Consider the following 21,372-nt stretch of genomic DNA (forward strand, 5'->3'; position numbering starts at 1 on the left):
ATTTCGAAAGCCCTTTTTGCCTTTTCCACAGCCTACCCATGCGTAATTAAGGCTGACACGCCATTTTTACGTGAGGACTTGGCGTGGTTTTGTGATGTCGCATTGCGGACAGATGTCTTCTGTCTATTCAAACCATATGGACCACCTTTATAAATAATAAACATTGATTGTTTGATCGCTTGCTTGCTTGCTTGCTTGCTTGATTGATTGATTGATTGATTGATTGATTGATTGATTGATTGAAGGTGATCCGTTTGAAAAGATTTTGACGAATCGCAGAGTCTTAAATCATATCATATCAAAATATAATCATAATAAATGAAATCAAGAAAGCAACAAATTATCGCGCACAATCCTGGGCAATCAAACAATACAGTGCAAGTAATCTTTATGAATATATGTGAGAACAAAAACGCAACTTTCGTGCAATGCTATTCTATACTCTGCAACCAAAGACACAGTCTGCATCTCGCGTCACCTGAAGCCCTTTGGTATTATGTGCCTTTATTACCGGCAATCACACGAGACACGCAGCAGTGAACTGTGGGCATTAGACAGTCCTCTCTTCGCTTATTAACATTAGATGGACAGTCTGCTCTGAGCTGAGAAACGCCGGCTTCTTTCAGCTGCTCGCGTAACTACCAAAGTATTCTGGTACTGAACCTTTCAAAAGCCTCACGAACGAAAGCAAAAATCGTCTCCAGGTTTCATTTCAGTGGGCTCCGTCGATCGCTGTTTTATATAAGTATTTTTGCCTGCCTGAGTAGAGGCTGCACCACGTGTCGCAGATTTGCATTACAAAAAAAGACAGCACGTCTAGATAACGGTTCACTTCAGGGGCGACCAACATGTGCACCTCGAAAGAACGCTAAAACACGCGCGGTCAAAAGCGGCCGGCCACGTCATTATTTCCGCTGTCGCTGTTTTTATCTTTTCGACATGAGGCACCGTCATTGCTGCACACCTGTACTCATTACATTTCGCTCATGACTCCATGTAGCTGGGCAATGAAAGCGTGTTTCCGGCCCGATTCTCAGATTCCCCGCAGTCTCCTAGATACATCATGGTCACGAAGTCGGATTGAATTACAAGTACGAACACTCAAACTTCGCCATTTGTGATTCTCTCGTATATCACGTTTCCGAGTTGGGATTCGATTGCAGGTACCAAATCTTCTGAACATTTTCACGAATTTTGCTCGGCATGTGCTTTTGTGCTTTCTCCTTTCCTTAAAGTATTGCGGCCTATGCTTAGCTGGCCTCTATCGCTTATATAAAACTCTGTGAAGATAGAAATTAAGTGAGATAGAAGATAATTAAGGGCATATTTTTGTCGTAATGTTTGATTTAGGCTGTGGCTAAAGGTAGGAGCGACCTTTGCCTCCCCCTTTCTTTACAGGTACGTTACACAGATTTAACAGCGTTTTATGGAAGTAGGTCTGACATTTCTTGTCGTTTTTGCAATGGTTCATGTTTGAGCACGTCAGGTATAAGCATGTTGGACAGCTAAACACATATTTCCCCCGATTCCTCGCTTATTTTGTTCTCTTGAGCCGCCGCGTGCCTGTTTCGGTGCAGATCACGCAAATAGGCGTACTCATATTTGCAGCAGCAAGTGCAGCATCTGCTTCCATAACTATGATGCAAGCTTTCACAGCAAGAAAACGTATTCCATTTGTTGTCCCTCGACGCGATACTATGAGAGCATCTGTTTATCGCAAATGCAGTAATACTGCAGTAACGCTTCGTTACCCTTCCATTAAGTGACTGAGGGAAACCCGCTCGTGTAGCAGCATTGCACAATTACGAAGTCATTGAAGTCGCAACTGTAATCAACAAATTAACAAAATCGTTTGCTGACAAAAGGAGAGAAGCGCAACTCGAAATAACTGAGGGAGGCTGACTAACTGAACTAATTGACGGCGAATGAAGCAGCAGCTAGCTCCGTTGACTGCTCTTGAAATCGCCCTGAATTGTTCGCGAACAGGCGCCAGTGCCTTTATTGCACCACTGGCTTTTTCGATCAAAGCAATTCTTTTGTGACGCTTCTTCTGGAGATTGATTTGATCACACCGCTGTGCAAACAACAAATAAAAAAGGCAACCAGCGATTACGATATTCCCTAGTGGGAGATTTTAACTCTGTACGTGTTTTCATTTCGGGATATATGAATCTGATCTGCGGGACAAGCTGGTCGGCTTTTATACATGACTCGTCAAAGGTTCCGGTGTGATCGTTGGTGCAGCTTGGCTTCCAGGAAGTAGTACACAATTCATGTCGCCCGTGTAATGGGATTACCAAGCCATCACACACCATGACAATCGAAACAAGCCCGAACGAGACTAAACCTAACAAACGAAACGCGTGAGCGAGAGCTGACGCACGGAGACGATAGTACGAAACGAAAGCTCCGGCTGATAACAAATACGAGTACGCATTCAAGAGGTCGGGAGGGTCCGCATAAAAGCAATTTCGCTCACGCACGTCCCTCATGGGGCAGCTCTGATTGGTGTCCAGCGTTCACGCTTTGCGTTTTTCAACTGCCACTCCGCGTTTCCTCTCTCATCTCTCGCTGTTGTAATCGTTCGCCCGGTTAAGCTGCCGCCACCAACGCTAGCCGCAGGAGTGGGACATCTACCTTCACAACATACTGGTGTACTATCTAAATGATAAGAAGGATGCGAATAAGCGAAAGCTTCTTAAGAGCTGCGCTCTGAAATTGGTGGTTCCGCCTGAAAAGCGAAGCATCGATTGCGATAACAAATTAGGGGGCAGCTAGCTATACGAAATAAGGATAGCAGCTTTATCGGCCGTATAAACTTGTAAACATAGGCGTACTAAGTAAATGAAGAAGCATTGTATCCCGCGCGCACAAGCAAACATGAACACATCTCACTCGATTACCACAGAAAGTGGCTGTCAAAAAGCTGGAGCGAGGAAGCAAGGGAGCAGCAGCGAGCGAATTCACCATCGTACTGTGTGTCGCATCCAACGCGAACTAAGCCGAGAAAACAGCGCACGGACGGACTGTCCCCGTCGCAGATCACTTTAAGGAAAGCGGCCCGTGCGGCCGCGCGCGCCAACCCGGTCCCACTTACCTGCTTGAATCGTTCGCGTGCGCAAGGTTGTGCCGCGCCCGCCAGTTCACCCTTGCGTGCTTTCACTGGCATATACAGCGCAAGGCGCGCGGCGACGATTTTTCCTTTATGGAATGAATGTCAGAGTAAACGTACGTAAAGCACGTAAATATTTTTATTAAAGCTCTTGCGGCCGATATCGGAACATATTGTAGTCAGTTTGTAGCCAGTCGTACATGAACTATCAAGTGGGCTGTTTTGTTGGCGTTGCAGTAAAATATCCGATTGCCACGCGGGGTCGATTGGTTTTATACCAATTCACAATTTTTGTTGTTCTCTTGAGGTTCTTTTTTTTCTGTGGCAGTTCGCCTGGGAAAAGCCTCTCCGCTACTATTCATCTCGCAAGGTAAGACGTTATCATTGCTGCCGGACTGCGACACGCAGTACACCGTCCACGTACGCGTTTAGGCAAGTTTCTTGCGCAATTTTTGCGTGTACTACAGAGCATGTGTAAAAACAACAAAACAAACGTATCACAGAAAAAGAGCAATAAGCGTAAATATTTATATGGCCCGATGGTGCATAAGACCTGACGGTCGATTGACGGTGAGGGCTTATTGCTTGCTGTCACTTGCCAGATCTAAGCGGCGAGTGTGTTTTCGCCAGGTTAGGAACACTGTTTACAAAAACACTGTTACGAAAAACAAAAACACTGATAAAAAATTCATTACAAAAAACACTGTAAAAAAACACTGTTACAAAAAAAATTCCGGCGTGAAAGAAAACAAACACATTACGGCGGGAATTGAACCCGGGGCCACAGCGCGCCCAGCAGAAACGATGCCTCAACGCCACTACTGGGACATTTTTGTAAGTATAATAAATGGGAGATGAACTTCGTGAAAAACGGTGACTGAAAAGACATTCAAAATTCACGCAACTACGTTAAAGGTGTCCGATAAGGACATCCAGTCCGACGGTGTTCCTTAGGCAGCGTACACACTACGAACGTAGGCTGAAGATTCCCAAAAAAAAATGGCCGAGTGCTCCACGGTATTTCAGCGTGCCTGTTACACACTCTACTGCGACAAAGGCTATCTCGACCAAGTAACATGAAGATGTCCTATGGTGGGTCGCAGGGACTTTTAAAAGGTAGGAAAGGAATTGCGTATGGTGTAAATTTCTAAATCCTCTTCGGAAAATATCCCAGAAGAAAGTGGTGTCTCTACAGTTTACGAAACAGTGATCAATCATTTTGCCATGTGGATACAAACGGCAGTTTACAGACTATGGCAGGAAACAGTCGTTTTCCAACCAGGTTGTGACACAAATAGTCGCCGAATGTAATTTGGAAAAATGCTTTGATCCCTGGCGGATGTTCATTCTGCGAACACGCTTAATTACATCTAGGTAATAGCATTCCAAATGCAGGGCTTCAGAGGAGGCAGGGCTTGAAGTGCTTAGTTGTACCCGTCTACCCCGTATCGCAATAGTAATCCTCACTGGTCAGCGGAAGTTGCAGAAGTACATCGCAAAGTTAACAACTGGCAAGAGTGGCAGTTGTCCATATTTAGCCGAGCTGAAGCTTGTAATATGTTCCTAGCTGACCGAGATATGTATGTCCTGCAGGTATTACACTGATCGCTGCTTAAACTGCAAGTGTTGTACCGTGTGTTTGCTAAATATTTGCGGAGCTGACGTGTTGACGCCATGTGGTGTTATAACATTTTTCTTCCTCTTGAAAGACGTGGTCCTCGTTTTTCTTAGGCATATTGTATCCCGGTTATTTTTCATTCGTGATTAAAGGATCCAATTCTAAGACATATGTTACTACTTCGATTTATCCATTACATAATAAAAATAGTTGTTTCGTCATCCATCTGAAATGCACCTGGCTTTCGTCAAATTCAGATTTCGTCATCTGGTTTATAGAAAGAGGTTGTCGAAGACTTTTACTTTCTAAAGGCTCGCTTAGCATGAAAAACACGTTCACTGCCTCCCGCAAAGAAGCTTGTGCTCCACTTATAGACGCAATATTTCCTCTTCCTCATTACCGTGCTCCTTATTTGGAAAGCTACCACCCAGACATGCCGAAGTATTTTTCCTGTTCTCATATTAAACATTGCCTTATATATAGTAAGGCTTCTGCCGCATTATATTTAAGATTTCGGCCTTTCGAAGGTCGATTCTGGTGAGCTTTACGTACTTTTTACTTTTAAATATTGTCCTTTAACGTACTTAACGCACGCTCGTAAACGCGAGCGTGCGTTTGATTTGAATCGCGAGTTGTGCACCACCCTAGAACTGAATTCTATCGAAACTCGCTACGACTACCACAACTTTCAGCAAAATGCCAGGTCACACATGTGTTGACGGGAAAGTATGCATGTCTGATATCAAACTTTGCGCGTTTTTTAAACTATGTACTTCGAAGTAAGTACGAAGTTTCGTGGAATGCAGTTCCAAGAACAGAGTTCTTATAGATGCATGGTTGCACAGCATCTTTAAGGGGGGTAGTGGGGCGTGCCTTTTCCGTGGATGTGGTGGATTTATTTTACTCTGTTCCTTACAAGGCCCTGTTTGCTGCAGCCCGAGAGTGTGTGGAAAAAAAAACGAACCCATTTTCTTTCATAATAACGCAGGAATTACTATTCACGATTTGTTAACCCTTTTAGAGTTTTACTTGCAAGTGACCTTTATAAAATTTGACCAGCAGTGTTTTCTGCAGAAAGCCGGCATATGTATAAGATCCTGTGTGGCGCCAGTATTGTGTAATATTTTTCTCTCAGAAGTGGACCAAGTTTTGGATCAGGTTTTACCGCCTAGCCACGTTTTTTTAATGTCTTTAGATATGTGGATCATGTTTTGATATTTTTTTAATAAGGACGGAAGTTTGAACTTCGAAGAGAGTTGGCACGATATTTTATCCATATTCCGACAATACGGTAATGTCTTGCAATTCACCATTGAAGTGCCTGAGGGCAACTGCCTACAGTTTCTAGATATAAATATTGAGTTTTGTGCGCATCACATTTGCTGGACATATGAACCTCGTGCAAAAAAATGGGCGCCTGCCACAGGACTCCGCCCATTCGAAGTTAATAAAAAGGGGATTGCTTCACTTTGCCTGAAATCCGCCCTCGAAAAATCATGCCCCCACAGGATGCATTTTAGCTTCCAGAACCAATTGGCCAGGCTGTCTTCAGCTGGATTCGGTGATTAGATTGTTATGGCAGTCGATGAAAGCCTACTACAAAAAAATGAAGAGCGTGGCTGTGAGAGCTGGGAAAATCCCCCATCGAGAAGAGGTGATGAGACCTGTTGTGGTGCCCTATGTACACAAGATGGCGCACAATTGAAAGAAGGTTTCTGGCAGACATGGGGTGCTGCTTGTATTTTCAGCCCTCAAAAAGCTCGGAATACTTTGCTCACGTATCGAAATTATACGTGAAGAAAAAAATTGATGCGGCCCCAAGCGACCGTTTATGAAGTTCGCCGAAGGTGTCGTCTACGAAATCTCTCTCTCATGCGGCCGCTCCTACATAGGGTAAACGGGGCGTTGCATTAACGACCGTAATAGGGAACAAGATAAAGAAGGGCTAAACATACCCAAGCTCTGCCCGTCACGCTCTTGTGAGCCATGCTTTGCAGGGGCGCGGATTCTAGCAAAGATGGAACATACAAAAGCGCGGGAAGCAATTGAGGCTTTCTTTATCGGAAAGAAAGGAAGCATGTGCGTCAGCGAGCCATCAATATCTTTATACATGGCTGAAAATAAATATTTATCCAGTTCGCTTCCACATCATTCGTGATCTGATTGCGTTCCTTGCATCTAATACCCGTGTCACACGGACAACTCTGATCTCCTTGAGACTTCCTTCCCTTGAAGGACCGCAAGGGAGTTTCACCTCAAAGGAGTTGGCTCCGTGTCACACAGCCTACAAGCGAGCTTTTCAAAGCTGCCGCTGGGGGCCCATTAGGCGCTGCTCACCTCGTACGCAGTCTTGAAAGAAACACGTTATATATTACTAAAAAGTTTTGGTTACTTGTCTTTTGTTACAAAATACCATTATTTATGCATTGCATTTTAAAAATGCCATCTATCTTAAAGACAAAAAAACACGCATGTACTCAACATAGCATGTACCTGATACACAGCAATTTTGTCCGCCCTGCTAGCCACCATGTGCCTACTCGTGTCGTTCGCTTCGGTCCATGTCGTTCGTGGAATAGGTGGCTGGCTGCGCTCCTCTTGGGAAAGACGTGAATTACTCATTCCGCATGCGCGAGACGGTCTATCGCGTTGATCAGAACAACAAAAAATGGCGCAGACAGGGCAAACAAAGCCGCCATTCCGAGTACGCCCAATTCGAGAGTCGAATATAGCTGCTTAACTCAAATATCTTTGTGAGTGCTCAAATACTATATTACATGCAATAAAAACAATTATAAATTAAATTAAATTATGGGGTGTACGTGCCAAAACCACTTTCTGATTATGAGGCACGCCGTAGTGGGGGACTCCGGAAATTTCGACCACCTGGGGTTCTTTAACGTGCACCTAAATCTAAGTACACGGGTGTTTTCGCATTTCGACCCCATCGAAATGCGGCCGCCGTAGCCGGGATTCGATCCCGCGACCTCGTGCTCAGCAGCCTAACACCATAGCCACTGAGCAACCACGGCGGGTTAAAAACAATTATAATTGCTGGTAAAAGTGAAATTAATAAAAATGACTGTGATATCTTGACACGAAATTCAAGCACGCTGGGAACAAGAGCAATCCCTTCAGTCTGCAAGGGAGATCTTCCATCTCCTTTCGCTCGGAACTTCCTTAAACTTCCCTTGCTAAAGGACTGCCGTGTGACACGGCTCGCATCTCCCTCGAGAATAAGACGTCCTTGGTTGAAAGGAGTAAAAAGGACTTTAGCTGCGTCCGTGTTACAGGGGTATAAGACGGCTATATAAGTGTGTGGCTTACCTCCGATTGAAGCAGTCGTAAGTGGCGTTCATTCCAGTCTCCTTCCTTGTTTCTGTGGGTGTTCGCGCGTAGTATCCAAGCTGAGTTTAAGGTGGGAAACTGGGTTGTTCACGCGTACGTGTAACGTAGATTTAAACACTTCATTTTATTAAGCTTCAATTCCAGAGTACCAAAAAGCGTACGCAACGAACGAGAAATACTGTACCAAGCGATAGCCGTTATGATTTGCAACGAAAATTCTAGTTGACGGAGATTGCTGTGCACTCCCACAGTAGTGAAAAAGGAAAAAGGCAAGCCACACGCGCAACTTATGATACGCTCAGGCTATTGGCTCTAGCAAAAAATAGAAGGACAGTTTCGTCGGGGATGGTAGAAAAGGAACGCTAGAATGCTTTTCTCCAGGCTCTTTCTTTTCCTGAACTCTAATGCGAATGTGACTTGAGGTATCTGTCGGCAGACAGACCAGTGAATAATTCTGATGTTAATTGTCGCTTGATTATGGTCATTGATAGGAGCGCCAGAACAACTATAAATGAGGCGAATTCTCGTCTACTAGTTGTGCATATTCTTTACGTAAGAACATTTCAGACTTCCCCCCCCCCCCCGCCCTTGCACATGTGGCACTAAATAGAGTTCAAAGTATTTCTCGAAAGCCCAATTCACAATGACCTCATGCCTTTTCTAGAAGGCAACGTTAACTTGCGTTTTCAACGGATCTTTGACTGTCAGCATGTGCATATCTATGAAGATTACGTGGGAATTCCGCTACGGCTGCTCTGTTGATTACGTGTGCCGTACGATGAAAGAAAATACAATAATACACTATTGATCTTATACACCGACATAAACCGCTCTGTGTAAAGCCTGTTGATGCTCCACGTTTGACGAATGACTGCCTTTTCCACACCAGGTCTACCAGCCAAGAACTACCATGGTACACGCTTTTGAGTACGTGATCTTCACAATCATTGTAGGAGGGAACGTTGCTCTTGGCCTGTACTTCTCCTTCCGCCGGCGAGTCGGTCACGATGGCGACACCGATGAAGTGTTTCTGGGCAAGCGCTCTCTGGCCATGTTTCCCTTGGCTGTTTCAGTCTTGGCGTCGATGATGTCGGCGCTGGGCATAGTGGGTTTCACGGCTCATTACTACACCTACGGCATACACATGATGTGGGCAACCTTACCTATGCTGCTTACCATCCCGGTCATCACAACTATCATAGTACCAGTGTTCTACAAGCTGAAGATTACATCAGTGTTTGAAGTAAGTGCACGCCTTTCCATTGAACTATTTATATTATTTTCGCTATCGTATGAAATGTCGACTGGTTGTACGACGTGACTGGCGAACCAGAAAGCGCGCCGTTGCATGCTGGAAGCAGCATCGACAGCAGAACAAGAGGCCATTTATATTATCCGACATAAGCAATTATTGGTGGCAGCTGCGATCGAAGCCTCACCTAAAGCTAAAGCACAAAAATATATAAAAACGATTGTGGAATACTTGCGCTGCCTTACAATACCTGTGTCACGTCCGGTTCTGTCTGTGCGTTCATCTTAGCACTGTTACTTCGTTATGTTCTATCTTGAATCCGATTCTAAGTTGCCTTACTTGTAATATTTGTAATCTGGGAGAGTTAAAACCGGAATTGTAATGGTTTAAGAGAAGTAAGTGGTGGTTGAATAAGCATCAGACAGTGTTACGGAACTGCATGCCTAATCATGATCGCACCTATATATATATCCTGTGTCCTAAGGGAGCACTCGTTGAATAAAAAAAAAGTTCAAGGTGATGTTGCATTCGATAAATGATACATTTCATTTGGAAATGCGTTGCCTCTGATACACTTTGACCCTTTACAAGCCTGAGGCCCTTCAATGAAAGTTAGGTGATGCGCCTACCTAAGGATGTAGTCTTCCGCAGCTGCGTTAGGGTTTATGATCCCTGTAACATGAAAATCAGTGTTTCAATGTTGTATTTCACTTCCTCATTCTTTTAGATGAGAATGGACATTTCGCAGAGAGAGCAACAAAGAGCAGCTTGCTTTCACTATCATCTTGTCATGACTTTGTGTCCCGCATGATCAGTGTCTGAGTTCAGAGAAATTATAACCGATTTTTATTGCAAACTGCGAAACTGGAAAATTTTTCAAGCGCCTCTGCCATGTAGCAGTGTTGGTACCGCGCAAGTAAGAGAACTTTGAAATCCGATTTTGTGTGTAACCCATTGAGGCCACATAATTTCAAGGAGCTGTCAGAGTAAAGCGAAGTTGATTTTTCGTTACTTGGAGTTCTTTGTAAACCATCCGTATGTACCACGTCACCGCAGAACACATGTTAAGAAAGTTACCGAGTGCTCGAAATTCAGTAAGCGGTAATTATCCCAGTATGCTCAAAATTTGCGAACTGTAGAAAATGCTCTCCGACATAAAATGAACGAAGTAGCAGGCGTATTTCAAAACAATCTGATGGAAATAAGTAATACATCTTCACACATGGCAGTTTTAGAAAGTGCCTTTGAGCGTCAAGGTAAACATATTTTCAAGAATAATCATGGCGTAGACGATTCGTCTTTTGAACTGTTCATGGCTGCTGAAGTTGCGAAATTTCCGGCAGCAATTCTGAAAACGGGGCTTGCAAAAGAAAACGCCTCACACACCGGAGCTCATTTCGCGCAATCTCATGTGCGCGGTCCCGGCGCTACATTGTAAGCAATGCCACATGAACTATCCCGTCAGTAGATCTCGTTTTTCCTGCTGTGAACTTCACGCAGAGGTATAAACATAATTGGAGCAAATGCTGCCTCATTTGCATGAGGCGCGAGAAAGGCTTGCATGATACGGCACGTATAACTGCCAAAAAGCTATAGGACCTGGCAACGTCCGCAGTCGTGTCATCGTCTATCCAATAATTTTGTTTCAAAGAAGCGTAGATAAAATGCGTAGCAGATAACGGTGTGCATATTTTAGCAAATGGAGCTAAGTATGGAGATAAGTCTATTCCACGTGCTGTCTTAACACGGGCTCAGTCTAGTAGCGAGTGACGCCCTGCTTACGGCAGTTTGACTGGGAAACCGAGTTTGCATATTTGTTGCCAACAGCGTTGATCTTTGCGGCTATCGACCTGCGTAAGTCGCTGTTAGGGCACACAACCACCAGAACTCTCAAGTGCACTTGCAACAGGTGAACCTTGGTACAGAGGTTCTCTATTGTATTTCATTGCGACATCAGTGATAAAGACGCTCCAGGCGCGATCGTGATGTCGGCCATAAAGCCATTGTGCTGCAGTGGCACCCATGGCGTATGCGTGAGTAACCAGTGGAGGGCCTGAAGGCGTGCAAAGACGCGCAGTGCGTTTGGCAGAAACAAAAGGAGTAAACCAAGAGGAGGCGCAGTCATTTTACGTATAATCAGCTCTGCAGGGAGTACAGGGCAACGTTCATGCTTCCGTTGCTGGCACGGGGATTTCGCTTACAATACCGTGGCATATGCGCAGGCACGCACGGGCACATTGTGTGGCATACACTGCTCTGACCGCAACCAACATCAAACGTCGAGCTAACGATCTATTTAATGATTTCAGCGGGCGCGTGCAATAGCAGACAGTTTTCGGTCAGCTTCATATCTTGCAACATCGGCGTGTGCGTCCGGTAACGTAACTGCCTTCGCCACCTTCGCCACGTAGCCTCAGCATATTGCTAGGAGAAGGCCATCGGACTTTTTTGTAGTGTAACCTTGCTGTCGCTTTTAATGCTTCGCCTCCAGGCAAAAGTGCCATGTTCTTTTCTTTCTTTGTTTAGGGAGTCCTGCTTCCTCTCGGCAGCACTGCATCAGAGGAAAATGAGAATGGCACCAATCCTTAAAAGCAGATACGATAAAGTTGCGTAAACAGACCCTTAAGCCTTTGTCAATACCAGAAGCACACGTTTGCAAACTCCTCAGCTATATTCTCCACGTAGTTGCCTTTGTGGTTACTTGGTTATCCATAAGTACCGCGATAATTTGTCATATTTGGTGAAAAGAAGACAGCCGATTTATAGGCTTTGATATCATTCCAAGAGTAAAGTAGCCAAGCAGGCATGTAGTAAATGTACTTGTTAGTGCAGCAAAATATCCCTCCTTATCACATCGGTGGTAAGATATCTTGACAAGGTTGGCCGAGACAGATTCCCCTTTCCCGAAAAGCATTTGTAGTACGGCACAGAACAATTTGCAGGCTTTCAATAACCGTATACATTGCTTACCACTTTGATCTGGACACATGATGCCCTAAAACGAACGTGCGCTCTTCATCAATGGAATCGTGGGCGTATTCGCTGAGAGTGAGAGAACCCTTCAATGAAAAGCAGAGATTTTAGCTGGCGTATAGACGTCGCTGACATGCTGCTCTGCGTGGGGAAGGAACTATGAGGGAGAACGAGAGAAATGGGAGGCGCAAAAAGGAATAAGAAAAAAATGGACCGTGAGTTTTCTGATTCATGGGCAGAGGCAGGCTATGATAATGTCTTTCAGTGTATGCACCGTCCTACAATGAGGTGACAGAATTCGCTGCGTGAAAGGTGCATGAAGGTGACAGAGTAGAACTAAACTTTGTCGAGTTGATTAATGTTTTCTAAGTATGTGACTAAAATTTTTATCGCTCGCCTTTTTTGTATGAGGCAGGCTAAAGGGCCTAAGGCACAATGAAATGACAAAGGTCTATGTATAAGCTAATGCATGCAATGTTTAAGAACGCACGCTCGTCGGCGTACGCTCGACGCTCATACATGATGTGCTATACGGTTTCAATTGAGCTACAGTTGTTGCAGTGGGGACATGTCTTTTTACCGAAGCGGTACCGTAAGCCGTTTCCATAGGCGGTATTCAGGTGAAGACCATGATATAGAGGTTCCAAATGTGTGTGTGTGTGGGGGGGGGGGGGAATGTTGGATGGGAGTCTGGATCTGAGATTTGAGTCTATTGAGCAAATGAAAGGGTAATGTTAGGTCGGCAAGCTCCATAGCCAAATTTTTTCTTCAGGAGCAAATCTTTTAGCTAGTTGGGAAGCATCAGATCCAGTGAAATAAATCCGCTTATACTTTTGCGTTACATACCTTCGCGTGCCGCTTCATCTGCTTTTTCGTTTGTCAGAATGCCACAATGAGCCGGTATCCACAGAAATTTGATACAGTGGCCTCACAGTATGCAATGTCGAAAGAAACAGGCTGATGGTTAGTTTTTTTTATAGACTGCACAGTGTTTGTAGTGCTCCTTTAGAGTCAATGAAAATCCCCCATTGATCGGACGCTCAGCGCTGCATATAGAGAACAGCTTCTTTGATGCCATGAAGCTCTGCTGTTGTTGGGAATGTCCTCCTCTGCAGCCAATAAGAAAGCATTTGTCTTATTGAGGGCACATAAAGACTACAGGAAGAAGGCTCCCGAGTGGTTGAGGCATCAAAGTAGATGTGGGTGTGCTGAGTATAATTCTCGGCTAAGTAGAGGAGAGTGCTCTGCAGCAGAGCAACCTGTGGACTGCGACTCTTTGTCCCATTTGCACCGGTTACAAACTGGTTTATACCTAAACGCCAACGTGTCCAAGGGGGGAATGCCGGAGGCCTTACTTTCTGTAGCTGAATGATCGGAGGAAGGTGCAAGAATTGCGCAGCTTGGCTAAAGCCAGAATTCATGTGGGTTACGTGGACGCGGTAGGTGAAGTGCTTCTTCCCTTCGAGCACATGCCGAAGATGAGTGTTCAGTGTTTCTTGAGAAGCGATGACATCTAGTGGTAGACATCCTGCTTGCGCTACTGTTCCCGTGGTTGAAGAAGCCCTTCGGGAGGCCCAAGCAAATCCGCAGTCAAATGTTCCGCGCGGCTTCCAGAGTCCTCTTCTTTGCTGGTGATAAATTCTGAAACACCGGCAGGCAAAAGCGCAAGGTGCCTTCAACATAGGCTTTTTCATGCAGTACTATTGAGAGGCATATTGCTTGCACTCAGCTACTCGTGTTAATAGTATCAATTTATAAGGATGAACGCGTAGGCTATCTATACTTGACTCATGCAACGTTCCAGCATCCAATCCTCCCGTGCATTTTCGTGTTACCTTCGAAGCCCAACGCCGACTCATCCGGTGGGCTCAGCACACCGTGTTGTTAGCAAGCGCCCAGGACGATAGACGCATCTCAACGAGTACTGTATAAAGTTCTCTGTCTTTCAGCGTAAACACTGGCGCTCCCACAAATTCTAGAATTCACCACACCATTCGCGTCATGCATGTAATCTTGGTTCGGCGATAACACAGACAAAAGATGGAATAGGCTGCACGATCGAATCAAGAATGTTCTGATACATGCACGTGTGTGGGGCACTGAGCGATAAAGTTCAACATCTGTTAGCAGGTGAAAAGCGGCCAACTGAACCGATTAAGAAGTACATGTTTGAAAGGGAAGTTTTACTGCAAGAAACACTAGGACTCACACTGCAAAAAACTTTTTAGAAGCTAATGCACCGTCACTGCTGATTGTGGGTAAGGTTGCCCAATATGACTTGGGCGCATTCGTATCCTGATATCTCAGATATTTGGCGGTATCGAAAAGAAACACGATATTCAGACGTAGGTGCCGTGGTTGTCGGTGGCCTCAAGTGGTGCTGAAATTTATCAAGTAGCTGAGCTGTGTACATAGATGTATACTCATTACTTAGGTAAACCGTGAGAGGATACTTTGCCCTCACATACAGACACTGCTGATCTCAAATTGCGACAGGAATCCCCAATTCCTTCATTTTTTGGTTCAGCCGCACCCACTTGGCTTAGACACATATGCTTGTTCGCTTCTGCTTGAGGATAACTAGCAAGGGTTACGGCTTTTTCTTTACTAAGCTATTAGCCATATACTGCTTATGGTGCAAAAATATATATTAATAATTATTCACATAATATTTTCTTACCTGCAACACTATGAGCTCTCTAGCTCTAAGGAAGGACGAAAGCTGCTGTAAATAATGAGTTTGTATGAGTTTGTACGCATTCCTAAGTACTTTGTAATGGCATTTAAAACAAGTAAAGCTCCGTAACTGGCCCGCCGTTTATCAAAAACGCAATTTCATTTTGTTTTGCAGTACCACAGAATGCGGTTTGGTAGTACCATTGCAGCTGCCACATGCGCATTGTACTTCTTTTTTGCGGTAAGCTCATATTTGCCTTTATATATCTTATGTACTTCTAGCAGAACATGAGAAAACAAGTATTTCCACATCTGCCCACACCGTGTGATCCTTCTCCCTATACAGACATTTTAGGCGAATATACATCCTATCCTTCTCATTCAACAGTTAATTCCAAAGGTTTGGTATGATTGCAATAAAGTTGTCGGTCTAAACAGCTATATGTTGCACTTAGGTGCTTTTCATTATTTTACAACAAATTTTGACTGTTGTATACAATGAACCCTATTTTTCATCTTTGGGAAACTGATTGTTCGCAAAATAGAGTTCACTTAAGATACGTTTTGATTTGCGTGACTTGCTTTCTTTTTTTTTAGCAAAGCTTGGGGGCTCTGTGTATTTACACGGCATCACTGGCTGTTTCAACAGGTATTTATGAAAGAAAAAAACTTATTGAAAAGTGAAATAAAGTGCGCGCACCTTCGAGCCATATCCTTCTGCGCATAAAGCACAAACAATAGGCGGCTCTAGCTAAAAGAGGTTTAGGCGGAGTAGCTGCTAGTTTTCCGGCGCGGCTATTAGCTTCAATGTGTGTAATATCAGAGAATAAAGCGCAGACTACTCTATTCGGCCAAGCACGCACAATTGAAAATGACCTTCGTGATCTGATTTCTCTCCGATGCGTTTACAAAAAAATCTTCTCATCGCATCTTAAAGAAAGAAATGCAAAATTACAGTTTCTATATTATATCTCGTAAGATTTTTTCAGCCAACCGCCGTCATTAGGTAAAGAAAAATTTTTGCAGAAATTCGCATAGTACAGAAATTTCACGAAACTAAAAAAAAATTGTTGCAGCTTTGAAGCTTTGCTAATGCTGTATAGTGTGAATAACAACCTTTCTTTTTGGGAAGTTGTGAACGTCCAAATTTTCTATGCTTTTAGCGACCGCACATGATCACCGCCTTCTCAACGGTGTTCCTGGAAAACACTCCTAGCAATCATATGCCACTTTAGGAACTGGAATCTTACGGGGTACATAAGGAGGCTCGCCCGAAATTTGATACAGCAGGAACGTTACACGCACCCACGTAGACACGAGCTGTCTGCTGCATTATTCATCTGAAAGCTAGACGGACTTCGGCTTCGTATAGCAATATTCGCCAAATAGTAAAGTGATGGCGCTTTTCCTTGTTGAACTTTGCACACTTCTTGCGCATAATTCAGAATCTTGCAGAGAACAAGCGCAGTGCGTTGGGAAGGCTGGTGGGCGCACCAGCGTCCGAATGGTCGCGCCCCCGCGACAATGGAGCAGCGTTGGACACAGCACACGCATCTGCATTAACGCTGTGGTATACTGCCCGAGACATAGCCGGCTGAATAACCTCGGCGACTGTCAGTGCCCAATTTAAGTGTCACTTAATAGTGCGCAGAAAATACCTGTGGCGTAGCTGTTAGAAGAATCGGCTCAGTATACGTAAGCGCAAGTTCGATCTCACACTTCCATATTAAGACGTTCTTTTAAGATTAAATCTTAATGTGAAAAACGGAGACGCACAATGCTATAAGGCATGACGCAGCGGAAAACCCGAGAAAATGAACGAGTGACGAAATTAGTCATAATTATTTTATTATCAAACAAACGTAGACATATGGCACAAAACTCGGCGTAACAATTCACTAAGCACTTCGCTGCATCGTCGAAAAATTCTTATTTCTATTTCGCTGAGTGATACAAAACGCGCCATTTTATAGACCACTTCGTCAAGCTGCCTTTCGGTTGCCTCCGTCATCATGTCAGTACAATGATCCGATCACGACAGAAATTACCGCTGTTATAGTTATATAGTTAGTAGCCAACTTAATCACTGGAGCCGTATTCTGTAATGTTTCCCCTTGAAGCCGGTTCACTTTCATGCAAGCCATTACGCGGCGCTTGGCTGTTGCCAGCCCTGGCGACTAATTTTGTTCCGGCGATCAATAATCACAAAGCTTGTCAGTAATCAGTAAACGTTATCAATAATCTACAAAGCTAACTGGTCATCTGCTACAAGCGGTAGCGTGGAGAAGGGGTCCGCTCGATGGTCGCTTGCAGTGGCCAGCATGGTGTTGACGGTGGCAAAGGCAGCCATGGCAGCCAGCCATAGTCCTTTTCAGCCATCAGGCACAAGCATGGAAAAAGGAAAAGTTAGAAAAGAGCATTACGTCACGCAGCCAGCCTTGACAAGCGAACGCTGCGTGAAGCCCATACATTTGCTCAGTTGTAACCCAACACGTGATATTTTGCGTCAAGATCACGGAGCGAGAATTGAGATTTGCGGAGTCATTTGGTTCCCAGTAGCTATGCCTGTTGTTTTATTCGCTGCGCGCGGGTTGCGCTGTGCTGCCGTGGCTCTGCCAGCAGTGCTGAAATACTAAAACCGACCGCGCATTTTGACGTGCGATCACATGTTGGGCCACCAGGTTTGGCTTCAATCGCGTTGCGCGATGCTCCTCCAAACGTTTTCCTTTATCCATGGGTGATACGCAGTGGAAGCTACGCAAGAAGTTTCGTAATGAAAGTTTACCACTCCGCGCAGTCCATCAAGGCTTCGCTGAGGGTTCCGTCCGTGCTTCGCCTCGCGCCAGCAATGTTCACACGCGCGTGCAATAAGGTGCGTAGATAAAACATGTTTTCAATGTAGCACCCCTCCTCCTCTCCTGCGCCATCCTCCTCTTTCTCACTGTACGAAAGTGCTCCTAGGAAATTTCAAAACTATTGATGGCATAAAGAAAAATCGGCATATTTTATTTACTTTCACCTCGACAATACATACTTCATTCATAAAAGCGTTATTTCACTGACAGAGTACGATTTCTCTCACTTTCTAGTACAAGGTATATTATGTAAGGAAACATAATCTGTGTAGTCCAGCTCTCAATGCTGTGCAGTTTGCACTTCAAATCAGTAGCTATGGCGTTTCGCACGCTCCCGGACAATGCACACGCTTCGATGCAAATTCACGCGTGCTACTTGGTCTACACTCTGACGGCAACAAATAAAAGACGAAATCAGCCATCGCTTACTCTCACGACATGCTGAGGGCAGATAATTAGGTATATTTTGTTCTCGTTATTGAGACGAGCTCTGTGTTGGCGCTGCTAGGCCTACACAGACGATGCCTAGGTATAAAGGAGGTTTGACTGAACCTACCAGATGGCTCCGCAGCTTTAGCAGTGATTTCTGACTATGTTCCTGTTGTCTGACGTTTAAGCACGTTCCCGTTTGTTCGCGAGACTATAGGAACATAATGAAAAAGTATAAAAATAGAGAGAAGGTCCAAATGTATTCCACTCTTTGAAAAAAAACATTAATACCAAGTTGCGCTCAAGAAAACACTAGACTCATCATTGAGGCAGCGGTTATCACAGAACGCAACTGCTTCAGCAAACCGTTGGTAGCATTGACTGTTAAAGAATTTGCACACCTGGGGTCTTTATGTGGGAGGCCACCTTAAGCCTTGGCGCGGCATTGGTGCGCCCTAGTTTATTTGTGCTGACCATGTTGAATTGCACGATTGTAACTGATTACGATCAAGTTCGCGAGAGTACATATACATACGTTTTTGTAATAAACACCAGATATAACTTTGCGCTTGTCCTCGTGGCCTTTTTAGTGTCCCGTGTCCACTCTTTCGCCAGTCACTCCAGCATGGCATACCAACTAGCCCGGTTTGACACCAGCTTTTATTTATGGCGTTAGTTTGCCATACGGCATTAACATGAAGTTTTACACATAATTATAAAACTCTGTCTCTTGGATAAAGTCCGAAAAGGACGGCTGATGAGGGCCATGGATGCACTTGTGTAAGTCTGGCGGCAGATTAGGGTAGAGACTCACAAGGCTTAGATGACATCGACGAGTCGATTGCAGACCAGTGTATGTACTATCAGCGTCAAATGAAAGTTGTACAGCGGAGCGCGTGGCCCAAGCATAAGTGAAGATATAGTGTGCGCCGTACAGTCATCGCCATTGACAGGCGCGCACATCCGGTTTGGCCACACTGCGCGATCCCCCTCTAGTGAGATAATTTCGCTTCTGTTCTGGTTCTTACACTTGAAAGGGAGAAAATAAAAATAAAAATGAAGCTAGAATAATGCACTGTACGGCGAGTCTTGTCGAACAGATCGCCGACACCATAAGTGCTGTCGGCGAGAGCAGCTGTGCGCCTGGTGCAGTTTGCATCGTCATCGCAAGGTAGGTTCGCCCGCGCGGCGCGGGCGATGACGGTTCATGACGATGACGATGACCTTTGTGTTTCCTCGGTGACTCTTATGCTTAGCCTCTTAGCACATCGCATCGTGGAGCAGGCCTTGTTAGTTACATCATGGTCATTCGATTTACATAAGCCACACTTGTACATAGTTGCTTTTTTCAATGCGTGCTGGAGTCTGATACCTGTGGACTCGAGGCACGCATTAGTCCCGGTGAAACACTTGTAGCAATGTATCACGGCTGGCCGGCACGGGCGGAACAGTAAAAGAAAACCGTATTAAGCGATGCGCTCAGGAGGCTTTGGAGGACCTCGAAAGGTGACTAGGCATCTGCGTCATTGTCCCATATAATGGACACTAACCACTTGATGCGAGGAATTACATCCTTCACCACGCTCTCTGTGTTTTCACCAGCGTCCAGAATGGCTGCAACATAGCGCCGGAGGTCCGAGCCAGATGTCAGATAAGGTTGTACGGGTACACAGGATGTCTCAGAAGTGGCCACAGCCTACAGCGCCCATATACGCTCCACGTGTGGGAGAGAGTGTACCAAAACCGATACAGGGTTCATAGCTCCGTGGATAGGAAAGCCTTGAAAGCTTTTTGTCTTGAAGCAGGAATTCAGGGCATGTTGGAGCACCCGCTTTGAGAACAACGTAAGGTCAACGTAAGCCATGGACTTGGTGACCACTTTGTATAGAGGGGCTCCGGCGCACGTAACGAGCGGAACGATTCTGTAGCGCTACTACATCCCCAATTATATGCCGGAGGCGCCGTCGATGTGGCTGATGCAGGAGATGACGCATCCATTCGACGTTAGCCAGAAATGGTAGAATTTGGCACATCCTTTGTCGGCACACAAATGCCCTTGTTGGTAGGTGCTGCAGAACAGTCCGGAGACACAGCCACCTCTGCATTCATGGAAGCCATAATTAGCGACACTGTCGACCACAGTTGGAGAATCGCTGGCGCGCATGAAGCCAACGCACGTTTTCGACCGCAGGACCGAGCGACGCTGCTGGAGTCAGGCCTAACGCCCGCCTCTGATTCTCAGAGGGGCCAGAGCTCTCTTCTGTGCATTGAGCCGGACTTACGACTGCACCAGGAGGTGGCAGGATGTGTCTCGATGCCGTACAATGCAACGAACCGAGAATACGGGGCATAATCCGCCAAAATGTCCAAAACAAGAGTTCGATGAAATGCAGCTGCGCTTCACGCCCGCTTAACTTGGCTATGCCGGAACGCTTGAAAAACTTTATAGTTCAATGCGTTATGTTCTACTCTAGAGGCCGGGCAGGCGGCGCCGCGGCTTAGGTGGGCCGATTCAGAGGGACATTTGAACCTGTTGTCGGATAGGCAAACTTCAAGAAACTGCCAAGAAAAAGTGTAGCGCAAATCAAACGAAGCCCCAGCATTCAAGTAAACAGGACCTATTAATAGGCCGAAACATTTGTTGGTGGGATGTATCCCCGATTCCGGCGTCTGGCTGCGAGTTGCAACCGACAGTCGTGAAAGCTAGCGATACAGCGCTATGAGGGCAGTCTTGCCCTAAAAAATTGCCTTCATTGAAGTATACCGCGACTCCTAAGCGACGTTTAGTGGAGCTAACGCGGCGAGATATGGAAACGCGGGTGCTTGCACTAGGTAAATATAATTCATATGCCGGGTACCCTGCCAGATTTGCGTATTGTTGTGCAGCGACACTCATTGCGGACACTTGGGACACCAAAGGCATCGGTAGCAGACGACAAAATGCAGGCGAAAACATTTTGATGTGCTCGCCTTCCTCATTGTTTGAGGCGCCAGGAGGTTCCATAGAGGTCGAAGGAGCTTCTCTTCCAGATTAATACAGCGCCGTGTGCTTTTTTTTGCCAGCTGCCATGGCACACTCTAAAACATCGTCTTACCCTTGGCTACGACT

At 45.3% G+C, this 21,372-nt stretch overlaps 1 protein-coding gene across 1 annotated transcript in view; it reads left to right on the forward strand.

The window, feature by feature from the left end:
* Positions 1-1,018: 1,018 nt before the first annotated feature.
* LOC142574893 (putative sodium-dependent multivitamin transporter) overlaps positions 1,019-21,372 on the forward strand; it is a 58,851-nt gene continuing 38,497 nt past the window's right edge. Inside the window, exons 1-5 of the mRNA XM_075683889.1 lie at positions 1,019-1,163; positions 3,441-3,482; positions 8,968-9,321; positions 15,155-15,220; positions 15,577-15,628. Coding sequence (XP_075540004.1) covers positions 8,989-9,321; positions 15,155-15,220; positions 15,577-15,628 — 451 coding nt within the window. The 5' untranslated portion in view covers positions 1,019-1,163; positions 3,441-3,482; positions 8,968-8,988. The remainder of the gene's footprint in view (positions 1,164-3,440; positions 3,483-8,967; positions 9,322-15,154; positions 15,221-15,576; positions 15,629-21,372) is intronic.

This window comes from Dermacentor variabilis, chromosome 3 (genome assembly GCF_050947875.1).
Source record: "Dermacentor variabilis isolate Ectoservices chromosome 3, ASM5094787v1, whole genome shotgun sequence".
Lineage (NCBI taxonomy): Eukaryota > Metazoa > Arthropoda > Arachnida > Ixodida > Ixodidae > Dermacentor > Dermacentor variabilis.